General features: G+C 35.9%; 1 protein-coding gene across 3 annotated transcripts in view; it reads left to right on the forward strand.

The window, feature by feature from the left end:
* OLFM3 (olfactomedin 3) overlaps positions 1–19,264 on the forward strand; it is a 68,592-nt gene that overhangs the window by 34,529 nt on the left and 14,799 nt on the right. Inside the window, exons 1-3 of one of the 3 annotated variants that reach the window (XM_033000564.2) lie at positions 8,870–9,013; positions 13,655–13,801; positions 16,276–16,431. In XM_033000564.2, coding sequence (XP_032856455.1) covers positions 8,885–9,013; positions 13,655–13,801; positions 16,276–16,431 — 432 coding nt within the window. In that variant the 5' untranslated portion in view covers positions 8,870–8,884. Of the gene's footprint in view, positions 1–8,869; positions 9,014–13,654; positions 13,802–16,275; positions 16,432–19,264 lie in introns of those variants that run through there. The other 2 variants (XM_033000566.2, XM_042807700.1) reach the window with 2 other exon arrangements.

Below are 19,264 nucleotides of genomic sequence, written 5' to 3' on the forward strand. Positions count from 1 at the left end.
GCCTATTTTGACAATCTCAGTAAGAAAAAGAAAAAAAAAAAAAAGTATAAAGGGCAATATTTGTAAAAATGAACAATCAAATCCTTTAAAGTGAAATATGTTTTCAAACTTTTATTTCTGTTCTGTAAAATAAGAAATAAAAAAGGCAGCTAGAAAAATAGTACATCATAATTTCAGTGAGGTCTATGAGATACTCTGTATTATTTTTCTGCAAGTAATAAAATCTTGATTAATTCCCAGATAAATATCTTTAGTTCTTCTCAGCATTATTCAAATCAGAAACTTTGAGGATTGTTACAGCTTTATAAAATAACAAGTGTTTTCTTCCTATATCCTTATTTAAACATAAAAGTATTTTATAGCATCTTTGATCTCAGCTCATGCTTTGTGGCATATAGATGGGCTATTTTACCCACTGCTGAAATGCAGCCATCTCTGAGGTGAAACACGCCACCTGTTTAATGGCATTCAAAGCACAATACAGCATTTAGAACAGATTACAGTATCCAACTGAAACTTCAGGAAGCATTTTGCTAGACAGAACATAGATAACTACTGGAATTTGGCCATAGCGTTCAGATTAACAACACTGTCTTGCAGGAAAGATCGCCCGTGGAATTTTCTCAGTATTTACCTATACTCCTTGTATGCTTTCATCCGTGTTTAAAAGTAAACTAGTCCTGCCAGAATGATGCCAACAAATAGTATATATTAAAAATTGATTCATTTTCAGTAAGACACATTCACAAAATCTGATTGAGTATTTTGTAGGAAACACACGCAGTGCTTTCTGTATAGCCACATACTTTTCTTGGTCTTTCTGCCTCCTGAAGAAGATCTTCAAATCTCAGAAGAGAAATGTTGTTAATGCCACTGTTGTTAGATAATCCTAACAGGAAGATGAAACACCCTTTAAATGCCATTATCAGTGCCGTGCTGGTTAAACCTATAAGTTTTTGGTTAACATCTACATGTATTGTAGCCAGTGGGGTGACAAATCACTGGAAGTAAGCACTACTTTAGACTTCTGAAGAATTTTCCCTATTTCATCCTTATAGAGGACATGACAGGAATATGTTAGCAGAGGGAATCACTATGACATGACAGTTTGAGAAGAGATTTGCCAAATGGGATGAAGGGCAAGTCAGTAGGATAACCCTCCCCATTTCACTTTTTCATTAGTCAGTTTATAGAGTCTTGACAACTATCTGCATCAGGAAATAAAAGGAGGATAAAGCTAAATGTTTCTGTTATGCAAATCTGTTAATTTACAAAGAACATACAAAGACCCGTTTGTCAGAATACAGCAGAAATCAAGCAACAGTAGATGGTTCCCCTCCTCTCAGTTCCAAAGACAGCACTTAGCCAAATGTGAATACAGACATGCTACTAAATGAAAAGGAGATGAGTTGCTCACTGGACTGCTAAGCACAGCTCCTTTCCACACACCAAATCTACACTCTTTCTCTCCTGAAATGTTGCATCCATGTCCAAACCATCTTACTCTGAATCATACCCAGGCATAAAAGGAAAAAGTAATCAGGGTGTGTTAACAACAAACAGTATGGTTTGCTATGGGCCAGTGTCCAACCCCATACCCCAACCCTCTCGTATTTATAAGTACAGACATAGCACATTAGTCTTTTCCCAAAGCCAAAATTCCCCTTTTACAGGGAATTTCATTTTACAAACTCTACTCTCCTCATTTCTGTCTTTTTCTCACAGAGATTCAAGGAGATTTTTAAAAGGGTCTGAACAAATTTACCTGTGGATATTATATGTGACAGTCCACAGGTAACCTCCAGTTTAGAGGTCGGTAACCACAGACTGCCAAAAGTGGTAAGCACACATTGACCAGAGGAAGATTCAGTTACACTTGCCATTTTAACAGAGTCTAAATGGATTTCTATTTGAAGTATCTTATGTCTCTGTTTTCTGACATCTAATTGCAGTCAGAGACAGCTGAAACTTATTTTATCAAATTACAACAGAATTCACTGATTTTCATGGCTCAAGCTGTGCTCCGGTATTATATATGATCTAACTTCATGGTGAATTTCAGCTTCTAGACATCTTAGAAGAACAGGTTTCTTTTTAAATTTATCCTCAATGAAATCCAGCTCAACTGCCACACCCACCCTCAACAGAATAACATGTATTTTGAGGATGGAAAAAGACAAAATCGCACATGGTTAGAAACCTTAAACGTGAGAATTACTCCAGGAGGAATTATGCATAAATCCTCATATCCAATCCCTACAGTTTTCAAAAAAACATCAAAACCTCAGTACTGTGCAATGCCTAACCAGTTCCAGACCCAGAACCATCCAACATTGCACCCTGCCATTCTGTGGATGTTCATAGCAAGAGGAGGGATCCCAGGATCCTCCAAAAGCATGCGGATTCCTAGCCCCTGTTGAAAGGAAGAGAACTCTGCATAATCTGTAGTCATTCTCTACTAAATAGATATCTCCTTACATTTTAGAAAAGATTTTTGGGTAAGCATGAATAACCTTGATCACCCAAAGAAATAAAGAGTAAAGAACAGAAAAGGGTGATTTCACTAAACTAGTTTTCTCCCATTAGATCCATCATCATATCACACATTTGAGGGAAAAGCTTACGAGGTTTTACTGAGTATCTGATATAAATGTTATTGCAAATTACAATGGCAGGAAATCAGCTGAAGAAGTTTTTGTTTCAATTAACTGCAAACTTTCCTAAAGCACACTGCCCAGCCTGCTTCTAGTTTCAGGCAGTTCTCATTGTGAACTAAGCCCACTGTAGATATGCTACTTTGTTACTCCATACAACTTGCTAGCAGCAGAACACAAGAGGATAGGTGGGAAGAAAACATGAAAATGCTAAGAACAATGTTTTGCTTCATTCAAACGAAGCTTGCCAAGGCCTGAAAAATGAACAAGCAGATAGCTAAGACCACTTCAGAAAGAATGTCACCTCAACAGCACTAGTATAGAAGCATGTAATGGACAACAGACTTTGAAAATTCATTGCTCAATACTTTTACTCTCAGTGGAGATGCCTGACTGAAGAATGTCACTGTGTATGCACAGATGGACTGGTGAAAGGATATTCTCTATAAAGGCCACATAACTCTCAATCTGCTCTTACAATGAACCTGGATATTACTACTCACAAGTAACACTGCAAAGACAGAGGTTTTTGTTGAACAAATCCAGAGTTAGATGAAGAAGCTAATGTTTTCTCAGTGTTTCTATAGTCAAAGAATTGGAATTGAACTGAAAGGGCAAAGATTTTCTTTCTCAGTCCACCTGCAGCTCTATGAATTTTAATTGTTATTAAAGTTCTGAGAACTTTTGCTTTATACATGCATTAACCTTATGTGAATAAATAATAACAGTCAGGAACATGTCTAAGGTACTGACATACATTTTTTAAATCAATATACTACTGAGTCACCACTAGAGTATATCACATGAAGCAAAAAACTCTGTACACTATAGAACAACACTATAACAAAGGAAGTTTTTACTTTTATGCATGAGCTTACTTTCTAAACCTAACCTGCCAAAGTACAAACTTACTGACATTTAAAATTGCTGCCTTTGCTCTGCTTCAGAGGAAGCTATTTAAGACAGTTGAGCCATGAGTATGCAATCAGTTGGATCTCTGTTTGCATAAAATGCAAGGTTTCAGGCAAAGCCTTTATAGCATTTACCCATGAAGTCAATTGTGAATTATAAGAAATATTTGGGAATGACATAACATTTAATTTTTTTAATATTCATGAAATAAGCTGCCATCAAGGTTAAGTGACCACTGCTGAACTTCACCATTTCCTCTTTCTTACAATCACTGTTTCTTTTTCTCCAGCCAGGACGTAAGCAGACATTTTTCATGCATTTATATGTGTGTGTTCACATATTGCTGACTCTCAGAACATTTGCTTTGTTGACATTCCTAACACTGATGTTAATTATTTCTATAGTACAGATTATCATATCTCAGTTGTTATAACGTAACATTGGGCTGTATTCTCATTTACATTGGAATTTATTTAACCCATATCAAAATGTAACAGGCTCTCAAAGTGAAAGTAAATATCAGAGACCAGAAGAGCCTCCAGCTTATGTAAGAATAAATAAGGGCATTCATACTATACCTTAATAATACCTTTAATACCCCTAATAATGTATTATATTACAATTGAATATTACAGAACCAGTACACAGTAACTCTGCTAACACTGAAATTCTTACAGATTCACATACTTTTATGTAAGATCAAAATATGGCATCCGTAGTTATTCTGTATAAATATTTTAGCTTTTACTGACTTCAGGAGGTTAGCTCTGAAAAGAAGTTATCGTACCAGTAGAAATTTCAGGGTAAAAAAGAATAATGTTCAGATTTTTAAACTACTATTGCTCTTGTTCAGAAAACTACTTCTTTATAACAGTTTATCATAGAGTAAAAATCTGAAATTGCACCTTTTAAAGAAACAAAAGCAAAACACAGAGCTTAAATAAAACATAGATCATAAGGTCTTGTTTCTACTTCCTAGTGAGATGAGAATAACTCTTCAGTTTTTCTGTGGTTTCTGGCAAGAAATATGTGGCTTTGTATATGTGGTTTCAGATGTGTTTCTCACAAAACAATTCTACTATTTGCTTTACATTTTTTAATTTACCCAAATATTTATGGCAAAATACAGCTAAAACTATTTTAAAGTTTTAGTCCCTTGACAGGAGGGTTTTTTGGGTATTTCTACAGTTCTGATGAGTACACAAAATATAGTTCCAGTGATTATTTCCACTGTTCAGGAAAGGAACCTTTTCAGAGACTGTCTCTGTTCACACATATAACTCCTCTTGCAGTACTACTCTGAAGCAAATGTTTGACAAATGGGTGCATGAAATGAGGTATGTTAGGTACATAGAATATTGACTATTACACTGAACAAGTAATGTCCCTGTCCAGGGGAAAGCTGCAGCCTGTGTAAACAAACCCAAGTTTAGCATTAAACCTGTAGCAGTACAGGACACAGCTGTCACAAGAATGTTTTTTCAGCTTTCCAGTGTAAGCTACGTTACTGTTAGTCCCTGGGCTGGAGCTGCCTTGAAAGACTCACATATACTTATACAACCTGCCATCGTCACTGCACTGCAGTGCAAATGTGCTTTAAAGCCCTTGTGTAGTTATAGGGGATCTAACTTCAGCACCATGCGGATACCAACCAGATACCAACTATATGGTAATTTTAAATTATATAACCAGCCAAAAGTACTAGAGGATTATCTCCTGCTATGCTCTTTAAAGATGTATCTAGCAATGATACTGTGAACCACACACCAACAGGTTTTCTCTTTAGCAGGTAAACTAGTTGGAAGAAAATTAGGTTGTAAACTACGTTAATGAAACCTCTAGCATAAGAACCGTGCAGCATCTCATCTATTCAGAATAATCAGAGCGACCGAAAACCAGAATTCTTTGCAGGAGATGACAACACACTAGATTAAGGATAATCCGCAGTAATTATTTGTCTGGACTTCAGAAAAGCCTTTTATTGTCTCTTGAATGTACTTCGTTTGAGACTAAAACAGGCAGGAGGGGAGCAATTATATTCTTTTGTGGAACAGAAAATGTTTAAGAGAAGAAAACCAAAAATATTAACAGCTGCAGCTCTATGTGGTTAAAAAAAAAATAAAATCTTTCAGGAAATGTCTTGGAACCAGGGGAATTAATGTGCTTATTAAACTTTTGAAAGAAGACAGGAACAAAAAAGGTGATAAAACGGGTGAATGACAATCTTTTTTGTGTAAGGTCTAGAGAGGATGTTGAGGTACTTCAGAAAAACCCAATAAAACTAGAAAATTATGCAACATTTCCAAATGTTACCTAATCTATACCGGAAGAAGTAAGTGGAGTTACTTGGGAAATTGATAACTTGCCAATGAAGTGCAACAGCTCAGCAAAAAGCCTGACTCTTGATGTCATTCTGGACGGTTCAATACGCACATCTCTTCAGTGGATGACTGGGAGCCTATCTCCACAGAAACATTAACTATTTCAAAGACTCAAACACCCCCCACTCACTATGCCCTTCATCGTGCTGAGGTAATGCCTGACTGACCTCTCAGTCTCAAGACACCATATCAAGGGTGTCTTGCCAAAGGTTCTCTGTCTTCAGAGAAATACACATAAAGGCTGCCATCACACAATCTAAGCTTTTATGAAATTTATCTTCTGGAATACTTCAGAAAACAGCTGCCATTACAGAACTGTGAAATGCAGGAGTGCTTCTGAAGCTCTGGATCCAGCAGCACATGCCCATACCACCACATGCCCATACCAGGCTCATACTAGCCCTCTTTGCACTCTAGTTTTCACAGTAAGGAAACGCGGATGCCTGGCTGGAGCCAGTTCATTGCAGCAGAGTAGAAAGCAGAGTCACCACTGGCTTTCAGAAGGTATCAACAGTGTCACAAGATTTAACAAAACTAAATTGTTTCATGGGCTTGATTACCATATTTGCAGTATCCAAATGTATCAATGATTTTTTTTTCTGTTAAGTAGCTGAAAGCAATTGTGGTCATTGGAAGCAGATGAAGGTTATAATTTTCAAAAATAGGTTTTTCAATGAAAAATTGCAATTTGGATTGAACCCAGCATTTCTCAAACTTGCAATCTCATCATGACTTCTAGGAAGTATGTTTTTCACACAAGACATAGTTAAACCGTGGAACTCCATGCCAGTGGATGTTGTGCCCCTTAAAAGTACAGATGAGTTAAAAAGTTACTTGAGAAATTCACAGAAGAAAGCATCATGAAAGACTTTTGAACACAAAGTTACAACCTCTGGACTGGTAAGTACTGAAGCCTGCTGGAAGGTTACACCAAAAAAAGTATTCTATTTTTGTTCTCTTCTTACACTCCTCTTTTACGCATCCATTGCTGGCCATTGTTAGGGAAGGGAGCTAAATGGATCAAGGAGACTGATCCAGTGCAGTATTTTCTTACTGGGATACTTTTTTTGGAACTGAGAAAAAAAAATGTGTTTTCTTATTCAGACATCAGCATCATCAACTATCAGTTCATATTTTCAAAGAAATCCAAGTTCTCTGGAGAAAACAGTGCTTGTGTGTTACTTTGTTCCAGGAGTTTTGGTATAATTTAAACAGTATGTGAAATAAATAAAAATGCATGCAAACAAGAGCGTGCATTCAACATGCTGCAAGGAAATAAAACTACAAGATGTTTAGTATTTAATTGATTATCATTTTCATATTTAGGTCTTTTACTACAATGTCTATAGAAGCAGAGAAACTAGCACAAAGCTTATTTTTCAGTGCAGAAGCTGTATGTAAACAAACTCATATTCATTTACTGCTTTCAAATGCATATCTTCAGTGAATTAGGTTTTTGGAGTATTTAGAAACATTTCACATTACTGTGTAACTCCCAGAGAACATTTAATACCTGGATACACAGAATTTCTCCCTGTATTCTATTGCTGGAAGACTCCTTAAATATAATAGCTCTAAATGTGTTCTTCAATTTCTTTTGAAAAAATTAATTTTCCATGTCTCTTCATTAATCTAAAGAGATAACTTGAAATAATTCTGAATGAATGTTAGAAGAGAAAAGCCTAGCCTGAATTTGGTGTACGAGCTCTGAGAATCCGAAAAACTGTTTGCAGAGGTTTAGTACCTTTAATAAATGCATTCGTGATCACACACTCCTATAAAATATATCCTTTCAGTTTCACTACAGGTTTCCTTCATACAAACCACTAAAATTCCTTAAGAAAATATAGTCTTTTGGAAGCAAATTCAGAAACAATGTCCATAACTGCCTCTGAGAAAAAATCTAGTAGTCTATCTTTCTGCAAATTTTTAAGCGAGTTCTCTATAAAATAATTGCTGTTAGAAATCCTTGCTCAGCATTTCTTCTTTTTTAAAATAACTCTAAAAAAGTAAAACTACCCCAACAGCACAATGATTTTGACAATTTTTTTCTAGAGGGTTGGGGTTTTTTTTTCCTAAGTTTACTAAAAAGATAAATTGCTACTGAACCTGGAGTTCATTCTACAGCACTAGAGAACAATAGATTTAATAGCAGATTAGAGACAAAAGATGCCTCAAAATGCTACATGATCTAAACGGCAATGAAGACATACTTAGTCTGCCAGCCCTGGATGTAATGCAATAACTCTTGGTATAAAAACTCATTAACTAACAAGAACACCGAGAAATGTGAAACTGTGCTTTTTCAGTGTTCTTTTATGAATAACAAATATCTTAATAACAGGCTGTGGAAATTATAAAGTCCCTGATGTTTGTAATTTATGTGAGATCAGCAAATCAAGAAAGGTTCAGCAAGGTTTCTGGTGTCTTCGTGGGCAGGCTGACAGTTCTCCCCCTTCCCCATCCACTTGCACAAGTATAGTGTCATATTTAGAAACAGACCTGAGCATATTTCTACCAAAGCAGTGATGGGGAGTGGGGATTTATTTGTGTTTGGGTTTGTGATTGGGCTTTTGCATTTCAGACAGGAACACATACTACTCTGCAAGGACAGAGCTAATTAAGTGCTAATTGACTCTCTAGCACTTATAAAGAGGTAATTCACCCATAGCATCTCCCACTGGAAACTGCTATGATGATTAGCATAGAAAGGACTGTTTATTTAGTGGTCAGCATAAGACAGTCGTAAGGATTTGTCAGTAAGAGCAGAAAGACAGAGGGCAAATAAGGATATGACTGTTTTTAATGGATGATTAAATCTGGGTAGCTTGATCTCCTCTCATGCTGTGCATGTTGTGTGCTGCAGTCACGCCTCTCACTGCCAGCCTGCACTGGGATGATAATCAGTCACTATGAAAACTCATTAGCTCCACAGCAATGAGTCCTCCACTGCTGAAGCTTGGTGCTGTTCTTAGCACCATGGCAATGATCTCTAACTGGATGTCCCAAACTCTCCCATCTCTGGTAGGACTAAATACCACCAGAATAAGCACTTCAGATACTCTAGTAAGTAGCTGTGATGTGTTGCAAGCCATCTTAATGCTGAAGTAGTATTTAAGTGCCAGTAAAAGCTTCCGTTTGTTGCCTCTTTGTAAATCTCTTTTTAAGATACTAATCTTCCTATTATCACTTAATGCATGCTTCTCTTTGAGCATCATAAAACTGCACACTGGTGAGCATGTTGTGGTCTTACTATGAACAGAAAGATTTTAAAATAGCATCCGCAAATCTTTTAGAACAAGTGCCTTCATCTTGAACGTGAAATACTAGAAATAGTACAGCAATGTTATTTCATTTGTCTAGACCTTTTTTCCTATCTATACTGTTCCAGAAAAATGTATAGCATTATTAAGAAAAAAATCTGGCAGTAGGCTTCTTCTTGTCTGAATAATGTTATATATTAGCTATTTACCACAATATGCAAGGGGTCTGATTCTTTCCTATTAAGCAAATAAACAGCTGTTAGAAACAAAATAAAATTGATACTAGGAGGTTGGATAGCAGAATTTTAGAATGGCTGACATGGGAATAATACAAATGACACAAATATCACTTTGTGTCATTAATGCTCAGCAGCCTCTGTTAATGAAGACCTACAGAAAAGCTGTGATTAACTACTCATGAGAAGCCTAAAACTTAAAGTTATACTTTAATTAGACAAGAGGGAACACTGGTATTCATAAATTAAAGTAGGACACCATTGTCCTAAATGTTTAGTGAAACACTCTTCTCTGTATCTTTTTGTGTAACTGCGATCAGATGTTTACATAATAGTATGTTATATAAAATGTAAATTTAACTATTTGTATAGTAGTTCAGTGTACTCAGAACTTAGGTTTTTAATTGTAACTAAAAATGATGTATTTCCTAATCAATGCTTAATTAATTGAATACATGCATGCAGGAAAAACATTACTGCAGAAAATCACTGCATTTACACTAAAAATTACTGCTTTTAAATTAATTAAACAATGTGAGAAAGAATTCTGTTGTGTTTTAGAGTAGCAAGAAGGTGAGCAGATAAGGAAAAGCTCTATTTTGTTTTCCTTAAATCTAACTTGTGCTCATTGAACTACAGTATATATTGCTAGTTCTTGTGGCACTATATTACAACTAATAAACTCCCTATCACATTTTAATCCAAGTTTAAAATCACAGCTGAGTAACTATCACATGCATACTAGTTATTATAGCACACACACACACACATATATATATTTATACACACAAACACACATATATGTGTGTTTATATAAATTTACATGTTCAGATTCCAAGTAAACTGTCATGCTTCCCATGGCTACAACAGAGCACTGATGATATAAATACCTCTGAAGTATTATTTCAGTAATGCCCTTTGCACTCACTGAGTTTGAGTTATGTTCATATTTTGTGTTTCAAGAGTGCCAGTAGAGCTAGGGAAACAATCATAAAAACCTGATTATCTGAGCCTGGCAACATCTGCCAAGCAAAAAAATATATGAACTTCAATCATGTGGGGTTCTTTTTGCATAAAACCAAGCAGCACAAATCTGCTACCTTCCTAAACTTTAGATGGTGGCTGAGAGACTTTATGTCCAAGGCTCTCAGTAATACTGAGATCATCACTGACTGATTTTTAACTGCCATCAAGAGTTATCCACTGCCCAGTGAACAGTGCAGCACATGCACTTCTCCAGAAGTTCTCTCCTAGCACGTACACAGCTCATAAATTGTGTATATTGTACCAGGGAAAAAAAAAAAAAAAAAAAAAAAAAAGAACAAAAACTCCCAATTTCCTCCCTTCAGCTGGAAGAATTGTACAAGGATATGGGGTTGGGGAAATTACCTCCTCTTTTGAGCTCTGTTCCAGTCCCAGGATTGAAACTGCCAGACAAACTGAAAAATACTGTTTATATTTAAGCAACCTTATTAAGTACACATACACACATACTCCCATTTGCCCTGTCACTAGTAACAATGGAGGTAACTATAACAATTTTATCAGAATATATAAAAGTGAAAAAATAAATCTTTTGGAAGTAAGTGAAGTGAGTCAGTAACACAGCAGCCTTCTAAGGCAATGGTTAATATTGGACTTTGTAGGGACTGCTCTGCTTTCCCCAGATTTTCAAGAACTAGCATAATTTATTATCACTGCTGTTCTCCACTTGTTATTTCTTTTCCTGTTGGTTTACTAAGGCCTGTCAGCAGTAAACCTTCATTTGAAAAGTAGATTCATTAGCTTCTGTAAGGTTTTGATGCCTTCTAGCTCTTTCCCTGCATGGCACAGCAGTTTCTGCTTGAGTTAGGGATTAAATGTCAAACTAAAAAAATAACAGAAATAAAAAAAGGTAAAGTGCACATACACACCTGTGCTTGTTTTTCTCTGTGATCACTCATATTACCCATCCTAATGAGTGAAGGAACCCCAATGGCCCAAATAGAGGGAACCACAGAATACCACAAAGAACTGTAGACTAAATTGTAGGAGTGCTATGTAAGTGCTTATTTATGCATAGGTAGTCAATACCCACACATTCACAATGGGCCTGACAGTCTTCTCACTGTGAGAAGTACTTTCCCAAATAACAGCTATTTTTTTAAATCAAGCCATATGTTAGAAGCCATAGGAAAATATCTGCTAGGTTAATAAAGATGGGGTTTTTTCCATAGATAGAGCCAAGAGAGACACTCATGACATTACTAGAACATCTAAGTACCTTTGTTAATACAGCCTGGATTAAAATGGCTTTACTATAGGCTGTGCGCGATCCTGGTATCTCATACACTCTCCACCGTAGAAAAGTTACTTGAATGCAGTAAAACCAGTTGCTATCAATCTAAATCTAGAAGGTATAAAGCTCAAATATCAAAATTTTTCATAAACTCGTATTTTCTGTCCTAAAGGAATTATAATCACAAGCTCTAGATACCTGAACTTCAACAAAAATTCAGTTTCCTTGCTCTTGCATGACAACCCCATCTGGGCATAAGTTCTATAGAGAATCATGGTAACTATTGGAGTGAACAGAACTTACACTTTTCAAGGGTTACCAGCCTTGATAAACTTCACTTGTTCAAGCTTGCAATTTTAGTAGCCGCTCAAAATCAATTTAAATTGCCTATGCAGATAGAATTTTGTTTAGTTTTTATTGTTCCCCATGTCTCAAACCAGATTCCCTTTGCCCTAAAAGCTGAGATGAAGAGAACACCATAGAGGCAGTATAATTTAGCACTGAAATCTGGATACAGATTTCTAGCAAACCCTGAGGCAAGTTCAGCTCTCCTCTTTTTACAGGCATCTACATTGTGACACTTTGTTTTTCGTTGCAAAAAGGGAACAATACAATTTTGATTTCTCAATTAACTCTACAATAGAAGAGGTCATTGCTATCTTCAATGACTTCTTCAGAGCAGTCATTGTTGTGAAAAGTCTATGCTCTTTTTCTAATCTCAGTCTACAGAGATATTGTACCTCTTCTGAGGTGAGGAACTCTGCAACTTACTCTGTGCTAAGCTGCCAGTAAAGCATCAATATCAAAGCTTGTGAGTTTAAATAATCGTTCTCTGTGCTGACATTGAGTACAATTTTATAATATAACTACTAATTTATTCCAAATGTGTCCAGACCAAAATTACTTCAGTGGCATCCATTAGCATCTCTACTACAAAATTCAGTAGTCAATACTGTATTATTAGGAAAGAATAATGTATATCATTAACTTTAAATTACAGTTTAAAAAGAAAGTAAAAAAATCACTTCTTGTGTCCATTAGTTTTAATTCCATCATCTGAATCTTTTCAATCATCTAATTATATCACTTTCTATATTTCTTATGCTGTGTATTTCTACACATCCTATTAAATAGATACCCAGTCTCACAAGGTATCACACAAACTTTAAATGTAGTACAGTATTAGCATCCTCTGCAAGCAAATGGTATTTTTTTGGTTTTTCTTTCTCCATCCTGGTTGCTGTAAACAAGAACAGGTTAGGAATTTTCCAAATTCCTCTCCCCCAGTGAAGGACGTGCAATGTCTTAACAGTACTGTGCCATGCTTGACATGACCCCCATTCACCTAAACTAACCAGACACTTTTCAGTACTACCTTGCAGCAAGCCTCTCTTCCCTTTGGTGTAAATGCAGTAGAAGTCAACAGAGAACAGTTTTCTGTCTGCTGCATCTCTAAGAGCAAACATGCTGACCCACATCCCCAAGTGCTGCTGAGCCAGGTCCCAATGTGGGAGTACCATACCCTGTGCTCTCTCTTTGGGGTTTTCTAGCTGTTCTCTTCTGTCCTTGTTGTTTCCATTAGTCTAAAGTAAAAGTCATTCATGCTGAAAGGACATGGTTGTTCTCTGCTGATGAAAAACTGGAACATCCCTTTGCAAAGAATTGAATCGACTAGTTTGTGCTGAATCACAAGCAGAAATCACACTGGAAACAATGTGTGCTGGACACTTCTAAAGAACAATTACAGCAGTGTAAGATATGACAAAACTGTGCGAAACCACCAATCTAATTAGTTGAGAAAGTAAACAGTGTTGTCTAGGAGGAATCTCATTGCAAACATATACTGCAAAAATAAATAAAAATATTCTGAGGTAGTGGTTTTTCAAACAACAAAAAGATCCATTCGGCTTTTATTATTTTGTCATTACAGACTCAGATTAGCCCCAAGGAAGGGTGGCAAGTTTATAGTTCAGCCCAGGATCCTGATGGCCGTTGCATTTGCACTGTTGTTGCACCGGAACAAAACCTATGTTCAAGAGATGCCAAAAGCAGGCAACTCAGGCAACTCCTAGAGAAGGTAAGTCTTCCCAACAGATTCCTCCTTTTGATCACTAAACTTCCCAAGGAAATCCACTCCTTTCCCTCTAAATTTAATACATAACTGAGTCTTGAAGAGTTATCTAATAAAAATATTTCTTCAGGGCAGATCCCCTACCTGTGTTCTCACCACTGATTATTATTTGTCTATTTTCTTTGTATCACACCTTTCCCAACCCAAGCCACTGATCTAGCAAACTGAAGTTGCACCTTCTTTGTTGTTCACTCCTCCCAAAATTCTTCCTTACACACAGACAGGACTGATTTTTCTGTGTAAAAAACAGCTACAAATCCAACCTCAAACTAGGTAGTTGCTGTGGGATTTAAACTACAGCTTCTGCTTCAGTCATGAGACTCCTGAAGGTCATTCCTTGTCTCTTATCAACAAATAAAGAGATACGGAGATGACAGCATCTGCAAAGCAGACTATACAGAAGATAAACAGTTCTGACTTTCTTTCATTTGCTCTTTCCTCAAACAATACTATTTATTCATTCTCTGGTGGTGCAAATTTTCCCAAAACAATTCTTATTTCCAGTATTATCCACTATTGCATATATAGTAAAACCAGTGAAGTATTATTTTACATCAACAATGGAAAAAAAATCTGCAGCCATGAAAACACAAACTATTGCTCTGCGTTCCCTGTATAAGTAACCAAGGTTATAGTTATTGTATCACAGCCAGTGGTACAGAACCTGAGTCCTGAGAGAGCAGCTGAACAGCAGCAGAAAGCAGCATAAAACGTAGAGTTAAAAATACATTTTGTAGCATACAATTTTCTGTATTTTTCTAACTATAGAAAACTAACTCCAGTGCCAGAACCCTGCAGATTTTCCCTCCCTAAACCTCCATGAACTTCAGCAGGGACACAGTTTCAGGATGTGACAGAGCCCATAGCATGAGATGCAGAGAGAGAACACGGCTGAACTAGCACCCAGAGGAGCCACCTCCCATCATGCTGGCTGTTTACTTAACAGAGGAAGACCAGTCCCCAGAGTCTTTGCTCTAGCATATTTCCCAAACACTACAATATTAATGTAAAATAATCTTACTTTCTTTTGGGGTGGAGGCTGGAGGGGTGGTAAGATCTCGACACAGTTTTTGAGCTGCCACAGAAGAGAACCTATATCATCAGTCTCTAAAAGCTATTTTCTTCTTATTAGAACTGTGGTAATTATGGGTATGTAATGTCATACTATTGCTTCGCTAGGTCCATGCACAGTCATTTAATTAGAGCCTCTATGTGAGTGCATCTTCTGCCAAATTGAAACTCTCAAAGTTCTTCCAAGACCCGAAGGACTTTGCTTTCTAATTGTTGAAAGCAGGCAAATAAATTAAAAAAAAAAAAAAAGAAACATTTCTTTTTTTATTAAAAAACTTTCTAAGAACTGCTAATTGCAACTGTGCAATAACTAATGTATACTATTTTTAAAAGTATTTTAAGAGTATTTTCTGAATCCACACAATCTGTAGGTCACAATATATTAGTTTCAAACATGAATATCAGTTCAAATATTGCATATTCTTGCAAACAACAGGAATACTGCTGGATTTGTCTTTTATTAGGAAGGTAGAATTTTTTTTTTTTTGCTTGAGTCAAAACTTCAATATGCTGCCTAATACATTTACAGCAATCTACTCTTTTCATGTCTTTGGGAAAACAAAACACTTACTGAAACAGAATAAATGTACTTGCAAAATGTGTCATTTTTATGGCTGTCAAAAGAATTGCTTTTATAACAGATACTTTTAAAAATATATGTAATTTACTTTACATAACAGTTATTCTTGCCTCATGGTGGTAAAAGTGCTTGCTATAGCGACAAAGTCACTTGCTCTACAAAAGTTACATGAATATTGACTACTTCTCACGTGTAAAAAAATATGGGTTTCTACCAATGAGACAACTGGATAAAATTTCTAGTTTTGTATCTACTTATAAAGTCATGAACAAACACCTGTTTGGGGATGGGCACACCCGAGCTAATCTCTGGATAGTCTCATGAATTCCTTATACTGAATTATTATATAAATGCCTAGCAGCAATAAAAATCATGCTCTTCATACTAACTAGAATCTCCAAATCTCAGTCCTGTTCCTCATGCTATATAGCACACCCTGAAGAACAGACAGCATCTGCTACACTTGTGCAAGTAGACTGCACTGCCTAACACCATTTTTTGAGCCCATTGATAGTGGCGCTGAAAGGATCTCTCTCTCTTTACCTCAAAGTAGCTAATCCAAATCACTTATGACTTCAAGGTCTTGCCCCTGATAGTCCTCACTTATCCCTGTTCCTCAGTTTTTGTACTGTCATGCAGTTATGGAATTTAAAACTATCACAACTAAAGCATTGACATAAGCACATTTTATTGCCTGACATTTAACTACCTAACCAGGAAAAAACTAAAGTGACAAAAAGTGCATTTAGAGAGTGTTCTTCTTTAACAGGTTCAGAATATGTCCCAGTCTATTGAAGTTTTAAATCTACGGACTCAGAGGGATTTCCAGTATGTTTTAAAAATGGAAACACAAATGAAAGGGCTGAAGGCCAAGTTTCGGCAAATTGAAGATGATCGGAAGACATTAATGACAAAGCATTTTCAAGTAGGTTTTATTTTAACAATAACTTTGAAAGCCTGCTGGAAGCAACGTACTACGCAGCAATGCATGGACTGCTAAGATCTCAGCTTGAAATGCTCATACAAGAGCAACATCAAAAAGAAAAGCATAATGAATCTTCCTTTATGATTATAATCTTTTGCTCTGTTCAATTTAATTGTAATAGAGAGTAACTATTAATTATTAAGTCATTAGAGAAATGTCACTATAAACAGATTCCTGTTTTTCCTGTATCAATGTGCATGTCATACTGAGAAGTTTATATTCATTCAAGATCCAGTGATAAATGGGGAGATCCAATAGAATTAATAGCAAACAACTAGAGAGTTCTGCACTTTTACTGTTGCTTGACATTTACTCCAGTTGAAAGGAAGAAAGCCTATAATAAATCAGGTTATTGTAATTATTATCCAGTACAATTAAGATCTAATTTCATGTCTGAAGGTTTGTTATTACAAATTTGGGATAGGGAGGGGGGCAATCATTCCCAGTCACATTTGTGTGATTAAAAAAAGACTTACAAGGAATTTTAATGACAACAAAAACCACACACCAATCTTTTTGTGAGAAAGGACCGCTGCAGAGATTACAAAATAGCATTGTGTATTCTGAAAAAGCTATCTAAAGTAATCATAAGGATAAAATGTTACAGAAGCATATTTAAGTTCTTTAAATATCAAATCTGATAAATTGATATTTCAAGACTGCAAGACAGCAATATAAGATCTAGAACATACATTCTGAGGATTACATTATGTTAACCTAGTATATATTTTCAAAGTATTTATGAAAGTTCACATAAACTGGACTTAATTTTCTAATTGGTGCTAAAGTTAGATACTTAAACAATTACATAGCTAATGGGTCTAATTTATTTTTCAGAGACACTGAATATCCAATGTGTCTTAATAATATCAGGAGTTAAGTACATTAATGATCTGGCTAACAAACTTTACTCATGTCATCATTCTTAGTTTAGGTGATAGCTTGAGCACAGACTTCCAGTTATTTTCAGGTAGTAAGAAATGTCTCCACCTTTCTTCCCTTCATCACTCATTGCTACAACACCACATTTGTATAATGCCATTGTATATTCCATATTCTCATTATAGTTTTCCTTGGGAACAAAATATCAAAGTTTGAATGTCTGATACACAATGTCAAAGGTAGCATATTTCTACAGTACTCTAACCTTTTAAATATTCGATATTTGTATTGACCAATCATTTCACTTCAGTTTGATGGTTTGCCTGGAGTACAAAACAGATTTCCAGCCAGTCAAGTTATAGAGTAATTTTAAAGGTCAACATAATACAATATGCTGCTGGCTTTCTGAAATCTAATCAACTAAAATTCCAGTGCTTTATCTTTCCTGAGACAAAGAAATTCATTCTGGATATAGCATAACCCCTCATATCAGCAGGCACAAAGTGCCAGAATATGTCTACCACCTATCCATGTTGCAATACAAGTTAGTTCTTGTACCACTCATCATAGCAACAAGCTAGGAGTGTCAGCAGAAACCAATAAAATTTTCTCTATCACGAAAATACCAAAACCATATTTATATCATTTATTGAAATTAGACATTCTAACACAGTGGTTCTATGTTGATGAGAACCAAAGAGAACAAATTTGATCCAGATCACACATGAGCATATGGTCATATTTCCGTCAAATCAGCATTTATGCCAGGCAGAAGATACCTGATCGCCACAAAAAGTTACAGCAGTTTGCTCAAATAATACCTCACCTGGCATAATTCCTGTCAGAGAATAAGTTACTTTCACTAATTCTATTAAACACATTTTATCTTCCCATGATTTTTGGCAGTTCACTGTCCCACAGAACAAAAGCCTAAATTCATAATTTCAAAATTAAGTAACAAAAACTTTGGCTTCTGGAGCTCTGCTTTCTACGTCACACAGCTTATTCTCATTGTCATCAAGTTAAAAATAACTATTTATTTTAACAGGAATAAAGTAGGCTTAAGTTAAGTTTTTAAGCAAAACAGTCAAATAAAAATAGCTTTAACTGTAGACAAAAGGACTCTCCACTTCTTTCTGTCCATTTCAGTAATTCTGCTACTATAATGTAATTGGAGGACCCCTTGAGAATAGAACCAATAAAACTTCTAATACTCACAAATTCCTTTATAATGACATATCTGCTTATAATTTAAAATGCAATTTTCTAGCTATTAAGATGAACTATGTGCAAAATACACTTCCTAACAACATATATAAATCTTTATTTTGAGTAAATAATAATTCCAGTATGAAAGCAATTGTTAAAACAATATGCATATATTAGCTAGGCGATGAAGAGATACTGCAGAATTCTCAAACTGTTTTAGAACATGTTCAAGAGACGAAAATTCAGAGGTAGATCTTCAAGCAGCTCAAATGCTGACCCTGCCTATCAGCTTCTTTCACATCTCCTTAGCAAAAATGCATTTGGCATCTTATATTGGAAATGTCCCACCCTGTTTATTGCATCCTTTAATACTAGTGATGCAACAACTCTACATGTGTGTCTTTGCCCACCTCAGTGACTACACTAACTTGTATTTCACATTTGCTTTGGCACTTCTTTCTTGGGCTTGCACTTTCATTTAGTTCTCTTCTGCTTTCCCTTTTAACCTGCTGACTACTCCAGCTATTCTTCAGGATTTTATTTTTTAACCCCTTCAATAGGCTCTCCCTCTGTGTTTTCATGTGTTCCCAATCTCTATTACCACCCATTGCTAGTACCTAACAAATCTTTATTTCCATCCTTTGCCTTGTTTTCTTTAGGCTTGCATCTCCCCATGTCTCTC

The sequence above is a fragment of the Tyto alba genome, unplaced genomic scaffold (genome assembly GCF_018691265.1).
Source record: "Tyto alba isolate M040663 unplaced genomic scaffold, T.alba_DEE_v4.0 Super-Scaffold_1000006, whole genome shotgun sequence".
Lineage (NCBI taxonomy): Eukaryota > Metazoa > Chordata > Aves > Strigiformes > Tytonidae > Tyto > Tyto alba.